The sequence below is a fragment of the Lytechinus variegatus genome, chromosome 9 (assembly GCF_018143015.1).
Source record: "Lytechinus variegatus isolate NC3 chromosome 9, Lvar_3.0, whole genome shotgun sequence".
Taxonomy (NCBI): domain Eukaryota; kingdom Metazoa; phylum Echinodermata; class Echinoidea; order Temnopleuroida; family Toxopneustidae; genus Lytechinus; species Lytechinus variegatus.
The window spans coordinates 31,493,017-31,513,193 of NC_054748.1; the positions used below are offsets into that span (position 1 = coordinate 31,493,017).

Sequence of the window (20,177 nt, forward strand, 5' to 3'; positions counted from 1 at the left end):
TTGATACTATTATTGAGACATGGTATCATCCTTATTAGAATAAAAGCAAATTTAATATGTAGTCGTAATGACGTCATAACAATCGGATGCTTCGCTACGATTTGAAATTAATTTGGCCTTTACTCCAAATAAAAATAAAAGCTTACAATCATCCAAAAATGTTACATTACAATCTTTTTCACTTAATTCTAACATTTTAAATGTAAAGATACTTTTTAAATCTGAATATACTATCATCCTTTTTAGATAAAAGCAAATTTAGTATCTAGTCGTAATGACTTCACTAACAATTGTATGCTTCGCTACGATTTGAAATTAATTTGGTCCTTACTCCAAATAAAAATAAAAGCTTACAATCATCCAAAAATGTTACATTACATTTTTTTCAGTCAATTTTAACCTTTTAAATAAAAAAGATACTTTTCATTCACAGTTTTTGAAGATAAGCAAATTGCGATTAGGTCTGAAATCGGATCGTAGACCAGTCGTAAGGTGTGCGATGGCCTTAAAGATGTATGGATTTCACAGCTCTTCCCAATTGTTTTAACATTATCTACTGATTTCTATCGAATATTGTTACTTATATTGATTTCTTAATTTCGTTATGTTTACGTTCTGTTTTACTAAGTGAAATTCATTCGATTCATTATTTTCTTAATTCTGATCTTTTTTATTTGAATATCTGTTTAATATATTCTGCATTCTATTTATCTCCCTTCTCCTTGTTATTAAGAGTACCATTTATTATTATTATTGAAATTCATTAAAAATATCGTATATAATTATGATGTATTATAATAAGTATTATTATCAATTTTAATAATCATCATCATCACTTTTGTTAATGTGCACCGAGGATGAATATTATGAATGTTAGAAAAGGGGTTATGCTTAACATCTTAGGTCTTTGAAATATTTAAATGTGAAGAAGTATTTTTTTTCAAATCTCAAACAAGGTGTTGATGATATTGTATTGCAAGACCTAAGTATTATGATAAAATCTTACCGTGATAAATTCAAGATTATTTTCTTTGTTTGCCATATGAATGTAAATAATTGTTGATGCGCTAACGTAATCTACGACAAAGAAACAAGGGCCAAAGAATAAACTATAAATCGATTTCGTTCTCTGTGATTTTTCGCCTTTATTATAACTTAAATGACAGGTCCACCCCAACAAAAACTTGATTTGAATAAAAAGAGAAAAATTCAAAATCGGATGTAAAATAAGAAAGTTATGACACTTTAAAGTTTCGCTTCATATATGCACATCTCGGTCGGTATGCAAATGAGGGAACCGATGACATCACTCACTATTTCTTTTGTATTTTATTATATGAAATATTTTTTATTTTCTCGTCATTGTCATGTGAAATGAAGATTCATTCCTCCCTGAACACGTGGAATTCCATTATGTTAACATTTTGTGCTTCAGGCAAGGAGGTCCTAATCATCAAATTCGTAAAAATTTAAATATTGTATAATTCAAAAAATAAAAAACAAAAGAAATAGTGAGTGAGTGCCATCGACTCTCTCATTTGGATGTAAATGGCTCGTTCATATAAATATTTTGTTAAAAATAAGTGAAACTTTGAAATAGCATAAGTTTCTTATTTTACATCCGATTTTGCTGAAATTTCAGCATTTTGCTTTTCTGATTTTCTCTATTGATTCAAATCAACATTTTTCTGAGTTGAACTTGACCTTTAAATTAAGTGTAGTTGATGCTAAGATCGAGATGTCGGGCTGCAAAACTCTAGTCTTAATTTGTACACCAGACGGTATCTGGTGTTAATTTGACACCAGATTAGTATCGATTTTACCACAATAGACAATAGAGTATTAGAATAACACCGATTTAGTTTGGGTTAGCACCAAATAGGCGCTTTGCACGAGCCATAGTTAACACAACATCTTGATTATTAACTGGTGTTGGTTCAACACTTCTCTGACGTGTTCATACTTAGATCTCCAGTTGGTGTGAAATAAACAGCAATGTTTTTGCAGTGACTGGGGCTGCTACACTGCAAAACGCCGGTGTTAGTTTAACACCAGCCTGGTCGCTATATCGGTTCACACCAGAGAGGTGTTGAAACAAGGTTTGGCGTTATGCTAACACCAATTTGGCATTTAAGCTACACCAATTAGTGTTAAACCAATATTGGTTTGATTCTTAAGTGGGTTTTTTTAACACCTCTCTGATGTGGAGTCTTATGGACCGATGTAGCTACCGGGCTGGTGTTAAATCAACGCCAGTGTTTTTGCAGTGTAAACGACAAATAATTGAGACACGAATATCATGCATTGCACCCTTAAAAAGAACAAGAAAAAAAAATGATCGATGGTGAAGTAATTTAACAATTTCACCACATTACGTCATTGAAAAGGTGTTAGTCCTTGGCAAATTTTAGTCAAACTCGACATTGTATATTAGAGCAATTGTGATAGATGATAAACGTGATAGCAGCAACCCATGTTCGGTACATCGGTGACCTTTTAAAGGAAGTGATCTTCACCACATGAAATGTATTCATCCTACAAAAGGATATCCCAAACCAAGGACCTTTGTTACTATTCACCCGCAAAAAAATCAAGATATATCGTTCTATATGCATGGTGCAAACCGGGATTCGTGCAAATTCCTCTTAGAGATCCACATTATGTTGATAGTCCTTTTTGGTATAAAAATATTATTATTTTTTATAATACAGCAGGATACAATGAAAAGAGATATACCACAAAAGCTTAAAATCTTGGAGGGCCTTCACCAAATTTTCCTTGACAATAAACAAAAGTGAGCGCAAAGTTGTTTCTAAATAATGATATGATTAAAAAAAAACATTTTCCCTCGCGGTGGTATTGACGGCGGGCAAAAATAGAAAAGGTGAGGGATTATGCACCTCAAAACTTCCCAAACAAACCAACACCTTTATGGTTGACCCTGTAGGTTAAACCCTTTGAATTCGACCCAGTCGAAGATGCCATTCCCCGCACTGTACGTAGAAATATGCCTATAAATTGCACAACGATACAGTGATGAAATATAATATATAATAAGTAGCATTAGGTTATGCAAGTTCTGCTGCAATTAGCATTATAACTGTGATGTCAAGTCTACAGGCTTACTGCGTTACCTTGGTATAAAACTCATCTATCAAATAAATTATATTGAATAAGTATCAAGGGGTTGCTATCTCGTGAACCGTATCCATCCCGTTGTTCTCTGCAATGTCTTCAATTTTGTCTGCGACTGTTTTCTTAGATTTCTTGTTCACAGACCACTTTAGCTTCCTGAGTTCATTGGGATTCGTGAACTTCTGAGTCCATGACGTTTTCCGCGGTGTTTTCTCCCCTTCCTGTGACTCGTCGGAACCATTCCGTTCTTTGACGTCACTTTCAAGTTTTTTCCTCAGTTTTTCCTGCGCGGTCAGTTGTTCTTCAGGACGTACTTCCGGGAGGCACATGATGGCGCGCGCCACTTCAACATTCCCGGATGCGCACGCAGCGGTGAGTGGTGTCTGTCCTGCCTGGTTGACCGACATCTGAGCGCCCGACGCCACAAGCGTGTCTATGATCTGCGGAAGAGGACCGTTCTTCAAGACATACATCCTCTGCTTCAAGGCCAGTCGATGCAGAGCGGTGTTTCCATCCATGTCTTCCAACCTCGGATCAGCATGGTAGTTCAACAGCAGCCGCACAATGTACAACGAATACCGCTCACAGCCGACCATCAAAGGTGTGACGCCCTCTTTGTTAAAACTAGCGTTAATGTCCGCACCGTGTTTCGCCAAGAACCGTATTGATGTGACGTCACCGCGGTAAGACGCCACTGACAGCGGAGAGCATCGGTTGATATCGGCCCCTCGTTCTAGGAGGCAGTTAGCCATGTCAAGGTTCTGTTGTCGGATTGCGGCGCATAGAGCGGTTACCTCAACTTTCTTTCCTTCTACGGTGATAAACCCCGTCTGATTAACATCGACCTGAAAATAAGAAAACCAAAAGAATAGAAGCAGGATAAAAAAATGGGTTGCTATTAAGCAATTGATAATCGTTTCTTCAAAATTCTTATTTTAAGCGGAAATTTTAAAGTGCCATCGACTTGATAAGATGGCGATAAATACGTAATCTTGCCAAGTTGGCATATAAAAAAGTTTTATGTCTACTTGCTGAGATAGAACGGGATCTCGAAAAGTCACTCCCCCCCAAAAAAAAAGCATTGTTTGACGACTGACGAGTAGTTTCATTATTTTGGAACAGCTTTTCGGTCTGTATTCAGACTGTGTTTATTTTTGTTCCTACCATACCAATCTAATCATCTTGGCCCAAAAAAGAGTAAAACTAAACAATCACACACAATGGCGAAGATATGCAAATCTTTATCCATATAAGCACGGAATATTGTTAAGGTCATTTTATTCTCAAAATTATTAATAATAAAAAAGATAGTTTAATTCGTAGTCTGAAAATCAAGAAAATACTGTGTATGATTTTCGATACTATCAATACTTTTAAATGGTCACACACGAATTAATTTGTTTCAATGCAGTGGACAAAGTTGAATAAAAATAATAATGATAATAATGATAATAGTAATAATAACAGTAATAATAGTAATAATACTACTACTACTACTAATAATAAAAATAATAACTTTGTATTATATAACGCTTTTCGTGAAATCCATATCAGAGGGAATATACCTTGTATTCTTCGAGTAATTCATCGATGACATTAATATGACCGTGCCAGGCGCCAGCTATAAATGGAGTAAATCGGACCTGAGAAAGAAAGATAGAATTAAAGGTAGGTGTTAAGTTATTACAGCCCATTGAAATATTGATGGTAGAAGTGGTAGTGGGAGTTTTTCTAGTCCTAGTGATTATGATCTAGTAGTAGAAGTAGTAGGAGTATTAGAAGTAGTAGCAGAGGTATAGCAGCAGAAACAGCATCAGTAAGAGAAGCAGTAGCAGTAGTAGTCGCAGCAGCAGTAGTGGCCGTAGCTGTAGTCGTCGTCGTCGTCGTAGTAGTAGTAGTAGTAAAATAAGTAGTAGTTGTAGTAGTATTAGTATTAGAAGTAGCAGTAGTAGTAGTAGAAGCAGTAGTAGTAGTAGCAGTGTTGGTAGTAGTAGCAGCTGTTGTTGTTGCTTGTGTTGTTTTATGCTTGTAGTAATTCTTTTTGCTATTGTTGTTTCATGATATTACACTATTACATTACCTCTAATAAATTGGGTAGGTTACTACAATGTGCAGGGCTGAGCGATAATTTGGTTACGAACTCTCTTATACGCAAACCCACTTTTCTTTGAAAAAAAAAATCTTCACTATTTGTCCCTATATGGAATCTCCATTTTCACGGTTCTGCGAGATACGTCGTTTTCCATATACTTATAAATCAATAGACAGTTGTAAGCATTTAGTTCTTGTGAAAGTAAACTAGATTCCCTTGAAAAGACTCATAAAATGCCATTCTTTGGGACATCTATTAATGATTAACCATTGTTATGTAACCAAAATATACAGTCCATATGTTTAGTAGCCTTTGCGCAGAGCTATTGTAAACATATTGACTGCTGATACAGTCATATGAATAAAACCGACTCCAAACCGACCTATGATATGTCGTTGGAAATAAGGTAATAGCTTTGATCGAACTAGAGTCAGTTTCGTTGGTGTGACTGTAACCAAAACCGACTCCAAACCGACCGATGGTATGTCATTGGTAATAACACAATAGCTCTGATCGGTCTGGAGTCGGTTTCGTTGGTGTAACTGGGCACAAGTCTCGCTGGTTGAAGGCAACCTTGATGCCTTGGACTTTAAAGCCCTACACTGAGACCCTTCCTACTTCTTGATCAAACAAGTACGGGTTGTAAAACACATTCTATTGTTTTTTTTTATCCCGTCTGTAAAATACACACACACCCACACTCACCCAATGTACATACACACCCAGCGCAAACACGCACATACCCCTTATCTGACATAAAGTGATTATATCTGTGTGCGAAAAAAGAACACCCATCCAAAAAAATCATATTCTCAGTAATTGTTCTACCAAATATCAAAACTATTCAGAGCTTCATCTCTCTCTCTTTGTTCATTTAAACACTGTCTGTCTGTGTTTTCAAAACACAATTCTTTTGTAGCGTTGAGGAATAAAAGGGTCAGGTGCGTTCAAACGTCAATGCCGGGGCAATTGACAATAGTTGAACTTTTGCCCTATCTCTTTACTTTGCAAATATACTCATTTGTCATATACTCATCGTTCAGAATCGATTACTGTCCGACAATAAATTAAGACACAGTTGCAACTTTGTAGTTGTAGATCAATACTTTTATTAACCGTAATTAACCGAAGTGTAGGACAGACGAGTTGTCGCATGACAGACGCAGATGGCGCTATAACACTATAACATCAAATGGCGTAACCACTTTTTCCTTATGTAAACGAAAAGAATTTTGCAATGATCCAAGGCAAAAAGCTTTGTAAAAGTATTGTCAAAATATAAAAGTGTAAACTCGCAAACAACTGCAAAGAAAATACGCAAACATTAGCGCAAAGACATACCCACAGATGGGACATCACACAAAACCGAAAATAATAACCAAAAAAAATAAATGCGCAGCATAACTTATCACAAGCACAAAAATGAGCAGCAATTGGTAGTAGGCGAATTAGCTGGAGTGAGAAAAGGTATTCGTTTGGTAAGGTGAGGATCCTGACAGCAATAAACTATCAAATTAGAATCAAAATCTTTAAATAGAGCTGGCTTGCTGTTTTCGTTTGTTTGGTAGCTGAAAAAAAGCTAGACGCATCAAAAAACCCATTAGCATGCATAAGTACACCCAAAAAGTTAAAGCTGCAAAAATGCATAAAAAAAACAAAAGATATACACCAAAAAATAGTGTCCATCAGCAAAAGTCCATCAGTAAAGGGCAAGCTGGACAAGGCACAGGCAATGGGGAGGGGGGAAGGGACATAAAAGCAGGCCAAAGTCAATCACAAACGTAGTCGCTAAAATACGAAGGGGGGACACGACGGCGTAAGGGATACCGCCGGCCATTATCGGGGGTATTGATGTCAAGAGGCCCTGAGGGATCTGACTGACCAGAAAGTGAAAGGGGAGGACTAACATCAGGGTGAGAAAGTTCGTGGGGAATATCAGGGGGGTCAGGAGGGGGGCAAGGGACATCCGGCACATCAGTAACGTCAGAGGCATTAGGCAAGCATTGTGAGTCATCCGCCGAGCTGGGACTGGGGAACTCCTCATCACGGTGGTCGTCGTCATCGTCATCAGAAACCCTCGGTCGAGTAGGATGGGAGGTAGGAATCCCTGGGGGGACCTTCAAGCAATCCGAGCGCCGGACACGGTATGACGTAGAACGGAGTTGGCTCCCAACAAACTTGCGGATGTTGCACCAATCGTTGTCGACACTGCAGACAAGGTAGCGAGGTCTGGCCTGGGTCTTAGTTCGGTCCGAGCGCAGGTAGACAAGGTCACCAACATGAACAAGAGACTCACCCATCGAAGATAGGCGTTTGGGTGCCTTCGATGCCATACTGGGCCCATGGTTGGAGAGCCGTTTCTCATGTTGATTGGTAATAACGTCCATGTCATGCAACGGAATCTGTTCACTGGTGAATTGGTCACGCTGGGTCCAAAGCTCACGAGCAGAGAGACCAACGCCACGGATACGGCTGTTAAGACGAGCAGTGGCCAGAGCAAGTGCAAGTGGAGTAACAGGACCACCACGGGGATCATCACGAAGCAGCTCATCTTCCAGCTCACGGACAGCCTTCTCAGCGACAGGATTCTTGTTGATGTTCTTGGCACGGCCAATCTCCAAAGTGATGCCCTGACTGCGCAAAGACTCATCGTGTTGTAGAGCAGAAAATCCAGGTGCAGGGTCGGTGCGGACGATAGATGGAGGGCCATCAAGTGGCCTGAGAGGTGCGCATAGCTGAAGGAGGGCTGCGCGAAGAGTCTCCTTGCGTTCATCTGGGATCAAAGCGCTTACAGTGTAAGAAGTGACACTCTCCCTGAGGATGAAAATGAGTTGGTGAGAACGCTTGATGACATCCGCAGCAAAAGACACCCCAATGACACATGGAGGGTCACCTGTAGACTGGGGAGTAGCAACACGAGGAACATTCTGGAGGGAGAGACAGCTATGACATCCGACAGTCACCTGTTGAATTGCTGCATCAAGATCCAGGGCATAGAAAAACCGCGTGACAACCTGCTTGAGTTGGTGTGATGTGGGGTGACCAAGTTGAAGATGCAGGGCAGTAAGAATCCCCTGGAGTACATTGCGAGGAATGACGATACACTCCTGCTGTGGCAAGAATGCATGATCCCGGCGGACGACCAGTAATCCATCACGAGCGATGGTGGCAACCTGGAGATATCGCTTCACATCACGGATACCTGTCAACTTCTTCGACGGGCGAGTACCCTGAGTAAGGTGGGCATGGGCACGGCGGAGGGCTGGACAATCAGACTGAATCCTACCCCACGCGTGACGAGATGTGAAAGGGAGGCGTATCTTCCCTGAGAGGATGTCAGCAACAGAAGTAAGATGGACAACAGAGTCTTCCATCCGTGAAATGAAAGTACAGATCTGGCATCGAACATCATGGCATGGAGGAGCATTCCTACTCGCAAAGTCAGCTGGGACATTGGCGGAGCCCGCCAGGTGACGTAAGGAAACCTGGTATCTGCTAATGGTGGCCAAAAAGGTAGAAACCCGAGGACTGGCAGAAAACTCACCACGACACAATTTCTCATAAGCCTGAACACAAGGTTTGCTGTCAGTAAGAATGCAGACAGGGTGGTGAGACTGGATGATGTATGGGCTGAAATGCTTGGTGGCAGCAGCGATGGATAGTGCTTCTACTTCACAAGGTAACCATGTGATTTGACGACCACGGAGCTTCGCGCTGAAAAAACCTGCGACGAAAGGCGTCCTGTCTCTCGTGACGTACATGGTTGCGCCAAGACCATGGTTCTTCACGGATCCATCAGTGACAACCCATAGCTGATCAGAAGGCCGGGGAAGAGTAACCGTACGAGTAGACTTGATGCCGGACTGGGCTTTGTTGAAGGCATCATGAAGCTCATCCGTCCAGCAGATGCGGTCTTGAGATTTCATACCTGCAATCGAATCATCCAGGGGGCCCAGATAGGATGCGCAATTTGGGAGAACGCGAGCAAGCATCTTATAGGCTCCAATGAAAGACCGCATTCCCTTCACGGTTGAAGGGCGTGAGCACGTTGACAAAGTTGTTATCCTGTGAGGACTTGCTTTGAGGCTCCCTTCAGACCAAACCCATCCTAAAATAGTGGTTGTTTTTGGACAGACGGTAGTCTTAGATGGAGACAGGTGAAGACCATTGGAGGCTAGTGCATGTAACACCCTGGACCAGTTATGCAAAAGGGCCTGCCAGGTGTCAGCACCACAGTACAAGTCGTCTGCAAGCTTGACAACAACACCTTCAAACAATAGATCTCCAAGCACTCGACACATCAACTCCTCCAATGCCGTCTCTGATCCCGGCATACCCATAGCACAACGGGTGTAAACCCTGATGCCGCGGAAAGGGGTAGCAACACCACAATACTTCATTGAATCACGAGAGAGAGGTATTTGATAAAAGGCACTTGCAAGATCAGATGCAATAATGTACTTCCACTGACCTATCTTTCTCAGAGTGGAATCAACGTCTGGCAAAACTGAGGGCTGGGGCTTAGAGTAGCGCCCAACATCAGCAAAGGCTGTGACAAGACGAGAGCCGCCATTCGGCTTCTTCACAAGAAACGACGGGTTGACATATTCAACCGTAACACCAATATCCTCAGGGCGTGCAAAGACGCCAAGTTTCTCAAGGTCATCAAACTTACGCTGCAACTCAATAAGCTTCTCTTGGGAATACAAGGGAAGGCGACCCTTGCGTTGTGGGGGCTGAACAGGACCCATGTTCACGACGGCCTTGAATGGACCAGATGCACCATTGTAACCCTTAAATGAAGGGCTAAACACACAATCATGTACTGCATGAAGAGACTGAAAATCACCCCTTGCCTTTGGGGGGAGGATATTATCAGGATCCACAATAACAGACTGAGAAGGCTGTGATAATGACGGCCCTCCCTGCACCGCAGAGGGGAGGGCAGTCTGACTAGGAGGAATTTGCGCAACCTGATCGCCATCTGAGGCAACCACTGGACAAACCTGACAAAGATGTTCATTGCGACGGATAACACAAGGACCGCAAGAGAGGTTTGGGATGCGGATCCTACCAGCAACACTAGAGACAACACCTGGAGTCGGAAAGAATTCTGTGATCATTGGTGTAGGAGGGGAATCTGAGCGAGGCTCTAAGACAAGTGTCTCATCAGCAGAAAACTCAGGAGGTAGGGAAAACTCAAGGAATTCACCTGGCCAAATAGTAGTAGTTTGAGAAGGGGCACGAAGGACAAATGCGCGACGCACTGCATGACCAGCCTTAGGCTTACTACAGGAACCGTAACTGAACACAGTACCATCAGCCAAGGAAATCTCCCTCCTTGCTGGCCTGATGGCCACATCATTCCTTTCCATGAATGGAGTACCAGCCAAAACGTCAACATCAAGGTTCTCAATGACCAATCCTTCAAAATGGAACTCATGATTGCCACGACAAACGGTGAAACGGGTTTCACCACAAACCTGCAGCGGGGAGGACCCATCAGCCTGATGAGCTGACTGGGTGGTGGAGGACACGTTACAGCCTAATACTCGGGCCGTAGAAGCACGCATCATATTCCCAGTAGCACCACTGTCGAGGGTGATACGAACAGCATGATGATCATAAAATGCGTCAAAATAAGGAGACTGGCGAACTTGGACACGCAGTGTGGAAGAGGTACCTCCACGGCCAGGGTCTGGTGACAAACAAGCCTCGTCACATGACTCCTGGGGGTCAACCTCACCGTCAAAATCATCGGAACCACCATCATCGAAAATCTTGGCAACCTGCCTGGCCTTAGCCATGTACTGCCGATCGGAGTCTGGAAGGTAAGGACAGACACTCAAAAAATGGTCACTAGGACGGCCAGCCTGAACGCAGAGTGGACAAGATTTGGAAGGCCTGGGACGGAACTTCGCCGGGGTTCGAGACTGAGTACGCTTGGGAGCAGTCTGACTACGACCACGGGGCGGAAAAGCCGCTGTACGCATCGCCCTGGAACATTCAACTGACTCCAAAAGACTAGTAAGAGCCTGAGAAATTTCAGGTTTGAGGGATGCAAGTGTACGTGAACGGAGTTCTGTGCCGTACCTTTGCTTCACCACCTGGGGGAGGTCAGGGTGCAAAAGGCGAAGCCACTGCAGAACAATGAAATTCTCAATGGAAGGCGAAAGTTCTTCATCATCCAAGATGGGATCACCGTGATGGGTAATACCACTACCAACTGTCAACAAATTGTCCTCGACAAAGGCAAGTAATCTCTGATATAAATCTTCTGGCCGCTCATCAGATTCCAGCTTGATCTCGCAAAAATCCAAAAAATGAGCGCCTGTTGCCTGAAAGCCATAGTGAAGTCTAATAGTGGCCCAAATGTCGTTCAAAGAAGTGGAATTGCGGACAATAGAATTTCTAGCAATGACAGGACAAAAGTTAGCAATCTGACCTAGCATAAGATCAAGTAGGTTCGCTTTCTGTTGAGCAGTTTTGCGTAATTCTGAAGGAACAGAGGGATTGTCATCTATGAAACCCCTTGTAGGGTTAGCTTTTGTTTTCTTACCCCATGTTACCGACTCAGAAAGGAAGAAAGCAAAGTTAGGATCAAGATTCAAAGTGTACAAAAGATTCTGCCTCCATCCTTCAAAGGATGTAATGGATTCAATTTTACCCAAGCACCATTGCTTAGGTACTTTCGGCATACTACACGCCATTGTAAGGCTGTGGGACCGACACTACTTACGGCTAGATCTAACCAACTACTCGTTCACGGTAAACTTACTTTTACGGTGCAACCGGCTGTTTTCCTCTCAGCAAAGTCCTTCAAACGTGGCCTCAGAAAAAAAATCAGGCGTGAGTGAATCCCAATAGCGGCCAGCACGACAATAAATTAAGACACAGTTGCAACTTTGTAGTTGTAGATCAATACTTTTATTAACCGTAATTAACCGAAGTGTAGGACAGACGAGTTGTCGCATGACAGACGCAGATGGCGCTATAACACTATAACACCAAATGGCGGTCAACACCACAAAGATATAATCTAATCGCTGGTTTTTGGTTCAACTTTGTCTTGATATTATTTCTGCTAAGTAATGAATTTGTGTGCCCATGTAGGTTTGTTTATCTCAAAACTGGATAACTTCTGAAAAGGCTGTCGACTTATCACTTATTTTTTTGCTTTGGTTTTGCATAGATTTAAAAAGTATATAAACAAACTTTAATCCATTGCATAATGCATTATCAACTGTGCCGATTGTGACACTGCTTTTCTGCTATGGATTCCAGAGTAAAGGAGAATGAAATAGAAAAAAAGAAAGGAAAATTGAATTGAAATCGATAACTCTACATGTAACGTAGTTCATAAAAATATAAAGCCAATATACACTCTAAACAAAAGGTTTACCCAATATTGGGTAAAATGGGAACATGTATGTTGGTTTGGTAGAAATATTACCCCATATGTTGTAAATTTTACGCAACGTTGCGTTGAAATAGCCCAATTTTGTTTTAAAAAATACCCAGCAAACATGCATGTTCCCTTTCTACCCAATTTGGGTAAAAATTTTACTCAGTATTTTTAGAGTGAATAATGATCATGATAATACATATCGTTAGAATACATTGAACACATGCATACTCATGGAAAGGTTTACTTACATTTCCAAGGACATCATTGTATCTTTCTTGCGATACGTCATACAAAGCTTCGGTGACCTCCTCTGGTTGCCGCCCTTTGAACAGCCCTTTAAACTTTTCCGATTCGCCCGACTCTGCAGCAATCAGGACCTTCCTTGCCAATGCATTGTAATTAGACTTAAGTCCTTCCATGCTGTCCGAGGCCTTCTTCTTTCTTTGATTGTTGAAATGTCCTTCGCAAATCGGTGAGAAAGGTGTCCAACTATGCTCTTCTCACTGACCGGGAAACTATAAATAACCAACACAATAACAAAAGCGTTGCTCTAGTCACATCAACGAAACACACACCAAACCGACCGATGGTATATGTCATTGGAAATAATGTACTAGGTTCGATCGGTCTGGAATCGGTTTCGTTGGTGTGACTGAACCGAAACCGACTACAAACTGATCGATGGTATACCATTGGTAATAACGTAATAGTTTTGATCGGGTTGGAGTCGGCTTTGTTGGTGTGACTGTAACCGAAACCGAATCCAAACCGACCGATAGTATGTCATTGGAAATAATGTATTAGATTTGATCGGTTAGGAATCGGTTTCGTTGGTGTGACTGTAACCGAAACCGACTCCAAACCGATCTATGGTATGTCATTGGTAATAACGTCATAGATTTGATCGGTCTGGAGTCGGTTTCGTTGATGTGGCTGTAGCCGAAACCGACTCCAAACCGACCGATGTTTTGTCATTGGTAATGACGTAATAGCTTTGATCGGTCTGGAGTCGGTTTCGTTGGTGTGACTGTGCATTGGGATACGTGTTGAAACGGGGAAAAAATGAAGAAAGAGACAAAAAGGAAGTGAAAAAAATAAAGGTTCGAGTGTTTACGTTTTCAATACAACAAAACTTTCCTGGTCATATATCTGGGTATTGTGAGGCTATAGTTCTCCGTATAAATAGTTTTTCGTCATTTTACGCACCGTCCTTCGTGAAAGGCCGCGATGCTGGATTCTTTGTTCATTTCAATATAACTCTGGCATTGGTTGAATAGGCTAATTAAATAAGACATGGAAAAGAATAACTCAATCAAAGAAAGGGAGGAGGGAGAAGGATAGAGTGAGATACTGTTCAGAGAAGAAATGAGAGAGGGAGAGAGAGAGAGATAGAGGAAATCAAAGAGAGGAACGAGTTATACAAATAGATATATCTATCTCTCTCGCTGTTAATAATATAGATAGGCCTAGATAGAGAGGGATTTACAAGGGGGAAGACTGAGGTATTATTCAACAATTGGTATAAGTAAGTTGATAGATAGATAGGTAGGTAGCGAGAGAGAGGGAGAGAGTGTGTGAGGGAGTGTGTGTGTGTGTGTGAGAGAGAGGGGGGGGAGACAAACGAATACCACAAAACATGGTTGAATCAGATGGAACATCATATACCGAAATCCTTCAAAGTAAAAATTTATCAATACAGATAGGGATGGAAATAACTTAAATAAAGCACACAGTGACCATCCTAATGTATCAAAAAGAACAAACGGAAGTAAAAAAAAATAGGGAAAGAAGAATGTAAAAAAGAAGGGGAAAGAAAAAAGAAGAGGTAAGGTTAAGAGGAAAGAAGATAACGCAAGGGTAATAACCACTATAACAGCATCCCTCACCTGGTTGCTGGCAATGACTTTCCGTACAGGATATTATGACGACGAATTTATAGATCAAATTTCCTTGAAAAAGAGCACATTTTCATTCTTTACGAAGGATCCGCACATTCATGATCAAACTATATCCACAATCTGGCTAATTAAGTTTAAAACATCTCCATCTCTTAACTGGATCTGGTACGAAGATCAGCCGATTTAACAAGCTGAAATATTTCCTATCACATATAAATCAATGTAGATCTGTTTCGTTATACACAAAGCAAAACTAATGAAGTGAGAGATCCCCTCCATCTAAAGGGAACTTTAAATACCGAAACATCTCGTAAACATCCGCTCATACGCGGACGGGGAATACCATCACACAATGATTATGAAAGATAAATTACTAAGCATTACAACACGAATAGTCACGAGCCTCGAATGTTGTTTGATCATCGAATACAATACAAAGGTGAACATTTTCTTCAGGATATGGATGAGTAATGCGACACTCTTTTGGCCCCTCTGCTACGTGGTTTATATATAGATCCTGGAATAATGCCTGTCCCATTGTAATATCCGAGCAAAAGATGTGTTAGTATAATGATAACCATGACGAATTTGTGCCTCTTAAATCTGTTTACGACTTGATGATCCTCACCCCACCCCCTCTCTATCTTAATTGATAATGTGACTGTGATCTCGTGGAGGTGTAATATGGTATAAAATCTACCTCGGATATACACATCTACAGCATGATAGAACAAGGCAATAAATTATGGAATATTTGGCCTTAAATTCAGAAGTTATTAAAATTATGCATGTAATTTTTAAAATATATATACATGTATGGCCTTTTGCCGGTGCAATGAAACGCCTATTTTGATCTGTATTATTTGCCAGTGCAATATTAGAGCGTATGACATGATATGCGCTGAAATCACCAATTTCCCATAGGAGTTTGTTCAACACCCTCCGGGCAATATCCTGGCACATTGCACGGTCCAATGGGCAATGGTTCTTAAAGATAATAATTATATTGGCTGTATTTCTTAATGGGATAGCAAAAATATCATTGTACACGCTAGGTTAAAAATTAACTTACACCTACGCGTTTCAGTATGATTTTCCATATATAGCTGTATAGTTCGTGCATTCTCATTCCCAACCATGCGATATGATATTACTATTTTCTGAAGGGTTATAGTAGGGTCTCTTAAAATGAACTAATGATTGTTAAAGACTATGCACACTACTAACATGACTAAACGCGATTACTATACTCACCTCAACTTCTGTGATGTATTAAGGCCATATAGGTTTCCTCTGCAATGAGAATCGAAATCTGATTAATAATCTTTCAGTTCACTTCCTCAACATCACAGCCACAGGCTTTATACAAATTCTACTTCCTTTCTCGTGTCCTTTTGTTTTAATTCCATGGATATCCTTTCCATAATATATAGAGTTCAGTATGCTTGTTGTAGCGCTGATTATAAGTTAGTTTTGAAGGAAAAACCCCACGACAATGCAGTTCGTAGTTCAGCCATAAGTTATATGATCGTGTATGAAATTATGAATGCTCATGCGCCCATGTATCGAAGCGAAACTAAAGTAATTCGAAGTCTTCTCAGAATAATTATTGAGTGGGCAAGGCTTTGTATCAAAGGTTAAAGATTTGGTATACTGTAGTTTTGTTTGCTAACTTCGTACGTAGATTAGCTGTTTTTCAGTGGCGAATCCAGGCGACGCCAGGGACGCTCTCTTCGATGTCAGAGTGACACATTAAACATTCATATGGGAAAAACTAACTAAAAGAACTTTGTCATCTGCACCAGAGGTGTCGATGGAGGGGGGGGGGGGCGGGCAGGGGTGATCTCCATGAAAAAATGGGGGGGGGGGCAATGATTTAAATGTCTTGAAAATATGTTTTTGAAAAGCGTTGGAACAGTATACACCATAAAACTACAATAGACATTCAAATATTAAAACATTGTTAAATAAATCCCCTCACCCGAAACAAATATAGATTGACGCCGCTAATTTGAAATTGTGGATTCGCCTTGGCGTTTGTGATAAGATATCATACATGTAGTGTTCATACAGCATTGAATCTTGAAAGATATATACGCATATTCAACAATGTATGAAAGGGAATTCACATTCGAAAATAAAGTGTTGTTGTTTCTTGAGTGCTCCCTATTCGTAGACAAAATATTCATTTTCCTCAAGCCTATTTATCCTCTTGTTTCTTGGGCAACTTGAACACTATATACTATCAGGGGCGACAACATGGTAGTTTCTGGGGAAGGGGTGGTCACACGACCTGAATATGTCGTACTTTTAAAATTTGACAGTAAGGGTATAATCATTTCTTCCTGGAAAAGGGGTCGCCACGATAATGGGGAGAAAGATGATACACAATTCATGTTCTTGTCAAAGTTTAATTGCTTTATATATTATATTCTTTAATATTTATTGTTTCTCCCGGCCAACTTTTCAAATACAAATTAACAAAGAAGACACATATAACATAAAAAATAGTAATAAAAACGGAATAGTAATAAAAACAATAGTAATAAAAACGGAATCATAGATGAATATTGTATTAAATTTTGTCAATATATATATATTTGGTGTCTTCTATTAAAGAAAATCCCTGTTATTGTGATTCCCCTAAAATCCCATTTCTGAACCTCATTTTCCCATTCATTTTGGGCTTGCAGCATTTTCAATGTGTGTTTGGTCTATTCGCCAGAGCATGTACTTGTATGAAAATACACACCCCCGAATAGCAAATGTTACTATTTTTTCTGAATTTTTACAGATAAATGATAACACGAGGAAACGCTCAAATTGTCAATGAATATTGATTACAAAAATATTTGTATTAAATTAGAAGAGACTTTATCAAATTCATTTTTTTGTGATTTGTTTGTAAAAGAAAGTGAATTTGACCACGTCTCTCTTAATGACGTAATTTGCATCAGAAAACGGTTGATCAAAAAATTAAAATGCTCGATGCAAAAACATGTTTGGGAAGAGGGAGACACACTAGCGTACCAATCAATCAACCGACCAAACTATCAATTAATCAACCAATCAATCAAACAGCCATTTAACTGATCAATCAATCAATCAATCAATCAATCAACCAACCAATTAACTAATCAATCAATCAATCAACCAATAAATAAATCAATCAACCAACATATCAACCTATCGATCAATCAACCAATCAATCAATCAACCAATCAATCAACCGACCAACCTATCAATCAATCAACCAATTAACTAATTAATCAATCAATCAACCGACCAATCAACCGATCAATCAACCAACCAGTTAATCAATCAATCAATCAACCAACCAATTAACTTATCAATAGATAAATGAATAAATAAATAAATAAATAAATAAACAAACCAACCAACCAACCAATCAATCAATCAATCAATCAATCAATCATTTAATCAATCAATCAATTAATCAATCAATCAATCAATCAATCAACCAATCAATCAATCAATCAATTCATCAAATATTCAATCAAATCAACAAATCACTCAATGCTATTTCAGGAAAACAAACGAATTTTCTTCTCCCGTAATTCCACCTTATTTAAAGACAATAATCATGATAAGGCGGGCTGGTAAACTGTTCCAAAGTTTTGGCCCAGAGTAGCGACGTTAAAATGACAGAGATTACTAAATTGCGAGGGGAAAATGTTGTTTGTGCTTTTGTACATAAAAATACTTTGCTGATGCAAATTAATATCGCTAAATTTCAATAATTTTAACTCTTTGAATACAGGATTTGTGTGAGATTGAAAATGTAATCCAGATATAATACGAACAATCCTCTTTTGCAGTATTATAACCTTTACGATGCTAGACTTACAGGAGTTGGCCCAAATAATATTACAATACGAGAAATATGGAAGTATCAGAGCACAATATAACATACGTAGAATGTGACTTGGCAAGAGATATCTAATTCTAGATATAATACCAATGTTTTTGGATACTTTACTTTCGACCTCATGTATATGATCTTTCCATGTCATAAAACTATCTAAATAAATTCCAAGGAACTTGGCTTTGTCTACCCGTGGTAATATTACATTGTCGAGTATAACACATGCATCATTCAAATCGACATTCTTTCTATTATGAAAAATCATGTAGTTACATTTCTTGATATTTAAAGATAATTTGTTAGCTTTAAACCATTCACATACATGTACAAGATTTACATTCACAATATCACAAAGGGAGTTCAAGTTTGAATTGCTATGAAATATATTTGTATCATCGGCGTATAGTATAAAGGATAGCTCATTTGCTGATTTATAAAGATCATTAATATATAATATGAATAACAATATTTAATCAATCAATCAATCAAACTATCAATCAACCAACTAATCAAATATTTAATCAATCAATCAATCAACCAATCAAATATTTTATCAATCAATCAATCAATCAATCAACCAATCAATCAATCAATTAATCAACCGACCAATTAACCCATCAATTAATCATTCAACTAATCAATCAATCAATCAATCAACCAATCAATCAATTAACCAATCAATCAATCAATCAACCTACCAATTAACCGATCTCCAACTTTTTAAATACAAAATAACAAAGAAAACATTATTATATTTAATCAATCAATCAATCTATCAATTAATCAACCAATCAAATATTTTATCAATCAATCAATCAATCAATCAATCCATCAACCAATCAATCATCAATCAATCAACCGACCAATCAATTAACCAATCAATCAATTAATCATTCAACCAATCAATCAATCAATCAACCTACCAATTAACTGATCAATTAGCCAATCTCCAACTTTTTAAATACAAAATAAAAAAGAAAACATTATTATATTTAATCAATCAATCAACCAATCAAATATTTTATCAATCAATCAATCCATCAACCAATCAATCATCAATCAATCAACCGACCAATCAATTAACCAATCAATCAATCAATCAATCAATCAATTAAATCAACCAATCACCCATTTCAGGAAAACAAACGAATTTTCTTCTCCCATAATTCCACCTTGTTTAAAGACAATAATCATGATAATATAACAGGATGTATTATTCATTATATTATATACTAATTATAATATTTACAGGAGAAGCATATCAATGAAAAGCTTATAACAAATACGAGAATTTATTATAATTCCTTCCTTCCCCTTGTGAATGTAAGAAACCATTGAACTCATTAACCATATGACGATTTTTTAGATGTGAAACTATGCTCACTGAGAATGAAAAAGAAAATCCATCTTTAATATTGCCTAAGGACGGAAAACGTGAAGACGGAATGAATAAATCTGTATTGGCAAGAATCAAAATTTGAAAACAATATCTTTAAATTTTGACTAATTCTAATTAATGCAAGACATAGATTAGGTTTAATATTTAGATTATTGATGGCTCATTATAAAATCATTTGATGATGCATTATATTAAAAATATATTAGGTCTGCAACGTTGTTTTATTGAAGCGTGAATCAAGCTTAATTGGTTGGCCAACCTCAGTGACGCGTAATATCTTTCTCTTTTCAGCTCGTAATAAATATTTTAACAAACGACGTATGAAATATAACATTTTATCGTGTCTGAGGAAAGAAAAA

General features: G+C 39.0%; 1 protein-coding gene across 2 annotated transcripts; it reads right to left on the reverse strand.

Moving 5' to 3' along the window:
• Window positions 1-1,637: 1,637 nt before the first annotated feature.
• On the reverse strand, window positions 1,638-16,139 carry LOC121421753 (protein fem-1 homolog B-like). Of its 2 annotated transcripts, none has more exons than XM_041616550.1 (4): window positions 15,788-16,139; window positions 12,884-13,150; window positions 4,701-4,778; window positions 1,638-3,980 (listed from the first exon to the last, which is right to left on the reverse strand). In XM_041616550.1, the coding sequence occupies exons 2-4, from the start codon at window positions 13,052-13,054 to the stop codon at window positions 3,180-3,182; spliced, it is 1,050 nt and encodes a 349-aa protein (XP_041472484.1). In that variant the 5' UTR covers window positions 13,055-13,150; window positions 15,788-16,139; the 3' UTR covers window positions 1,638-3,179. The 2 variants fall into 2 exon arrangements, with proteins under 2 accessions (XP_041472484.1, XP_041472485.1); XM_041616551.1 differs by lacking the exon at window positions 15,788-16,139 and adding an exon at window positions 14,522-14,668.
• Between the last annotated feature and the right edge of the window lie 4,038 nt (window positions 16,140-20,177).

What these genes read in the sequence shown, in the direction of transcription:
- LOC121421753 (XM_041616550.1), bottom strand. Translation starts at nt 13,054, where the DNA reads ATGGAAGGACTTAAGTCTAATTACAATGCATTGGCAAGGAAGGTCCTG. An exon ending in ACAATGATGTCCTTGGAAAT is followed by an intron (nt 4,779 to 12,883) that starts GTAAGTAAACCT and finishes TTTCTTTCTCAG; the next exon opens with GTCCGATTTACTCCATTTAT. An exon ending in AATTACTCGAAGAATACAAG is followed by an intron (nt 3,981 to 4,700) that starts GTATATTCCCTC and finishes TCTTATTTTCAG; the next exon opens with GTCGATGTTAATCAGACGGG.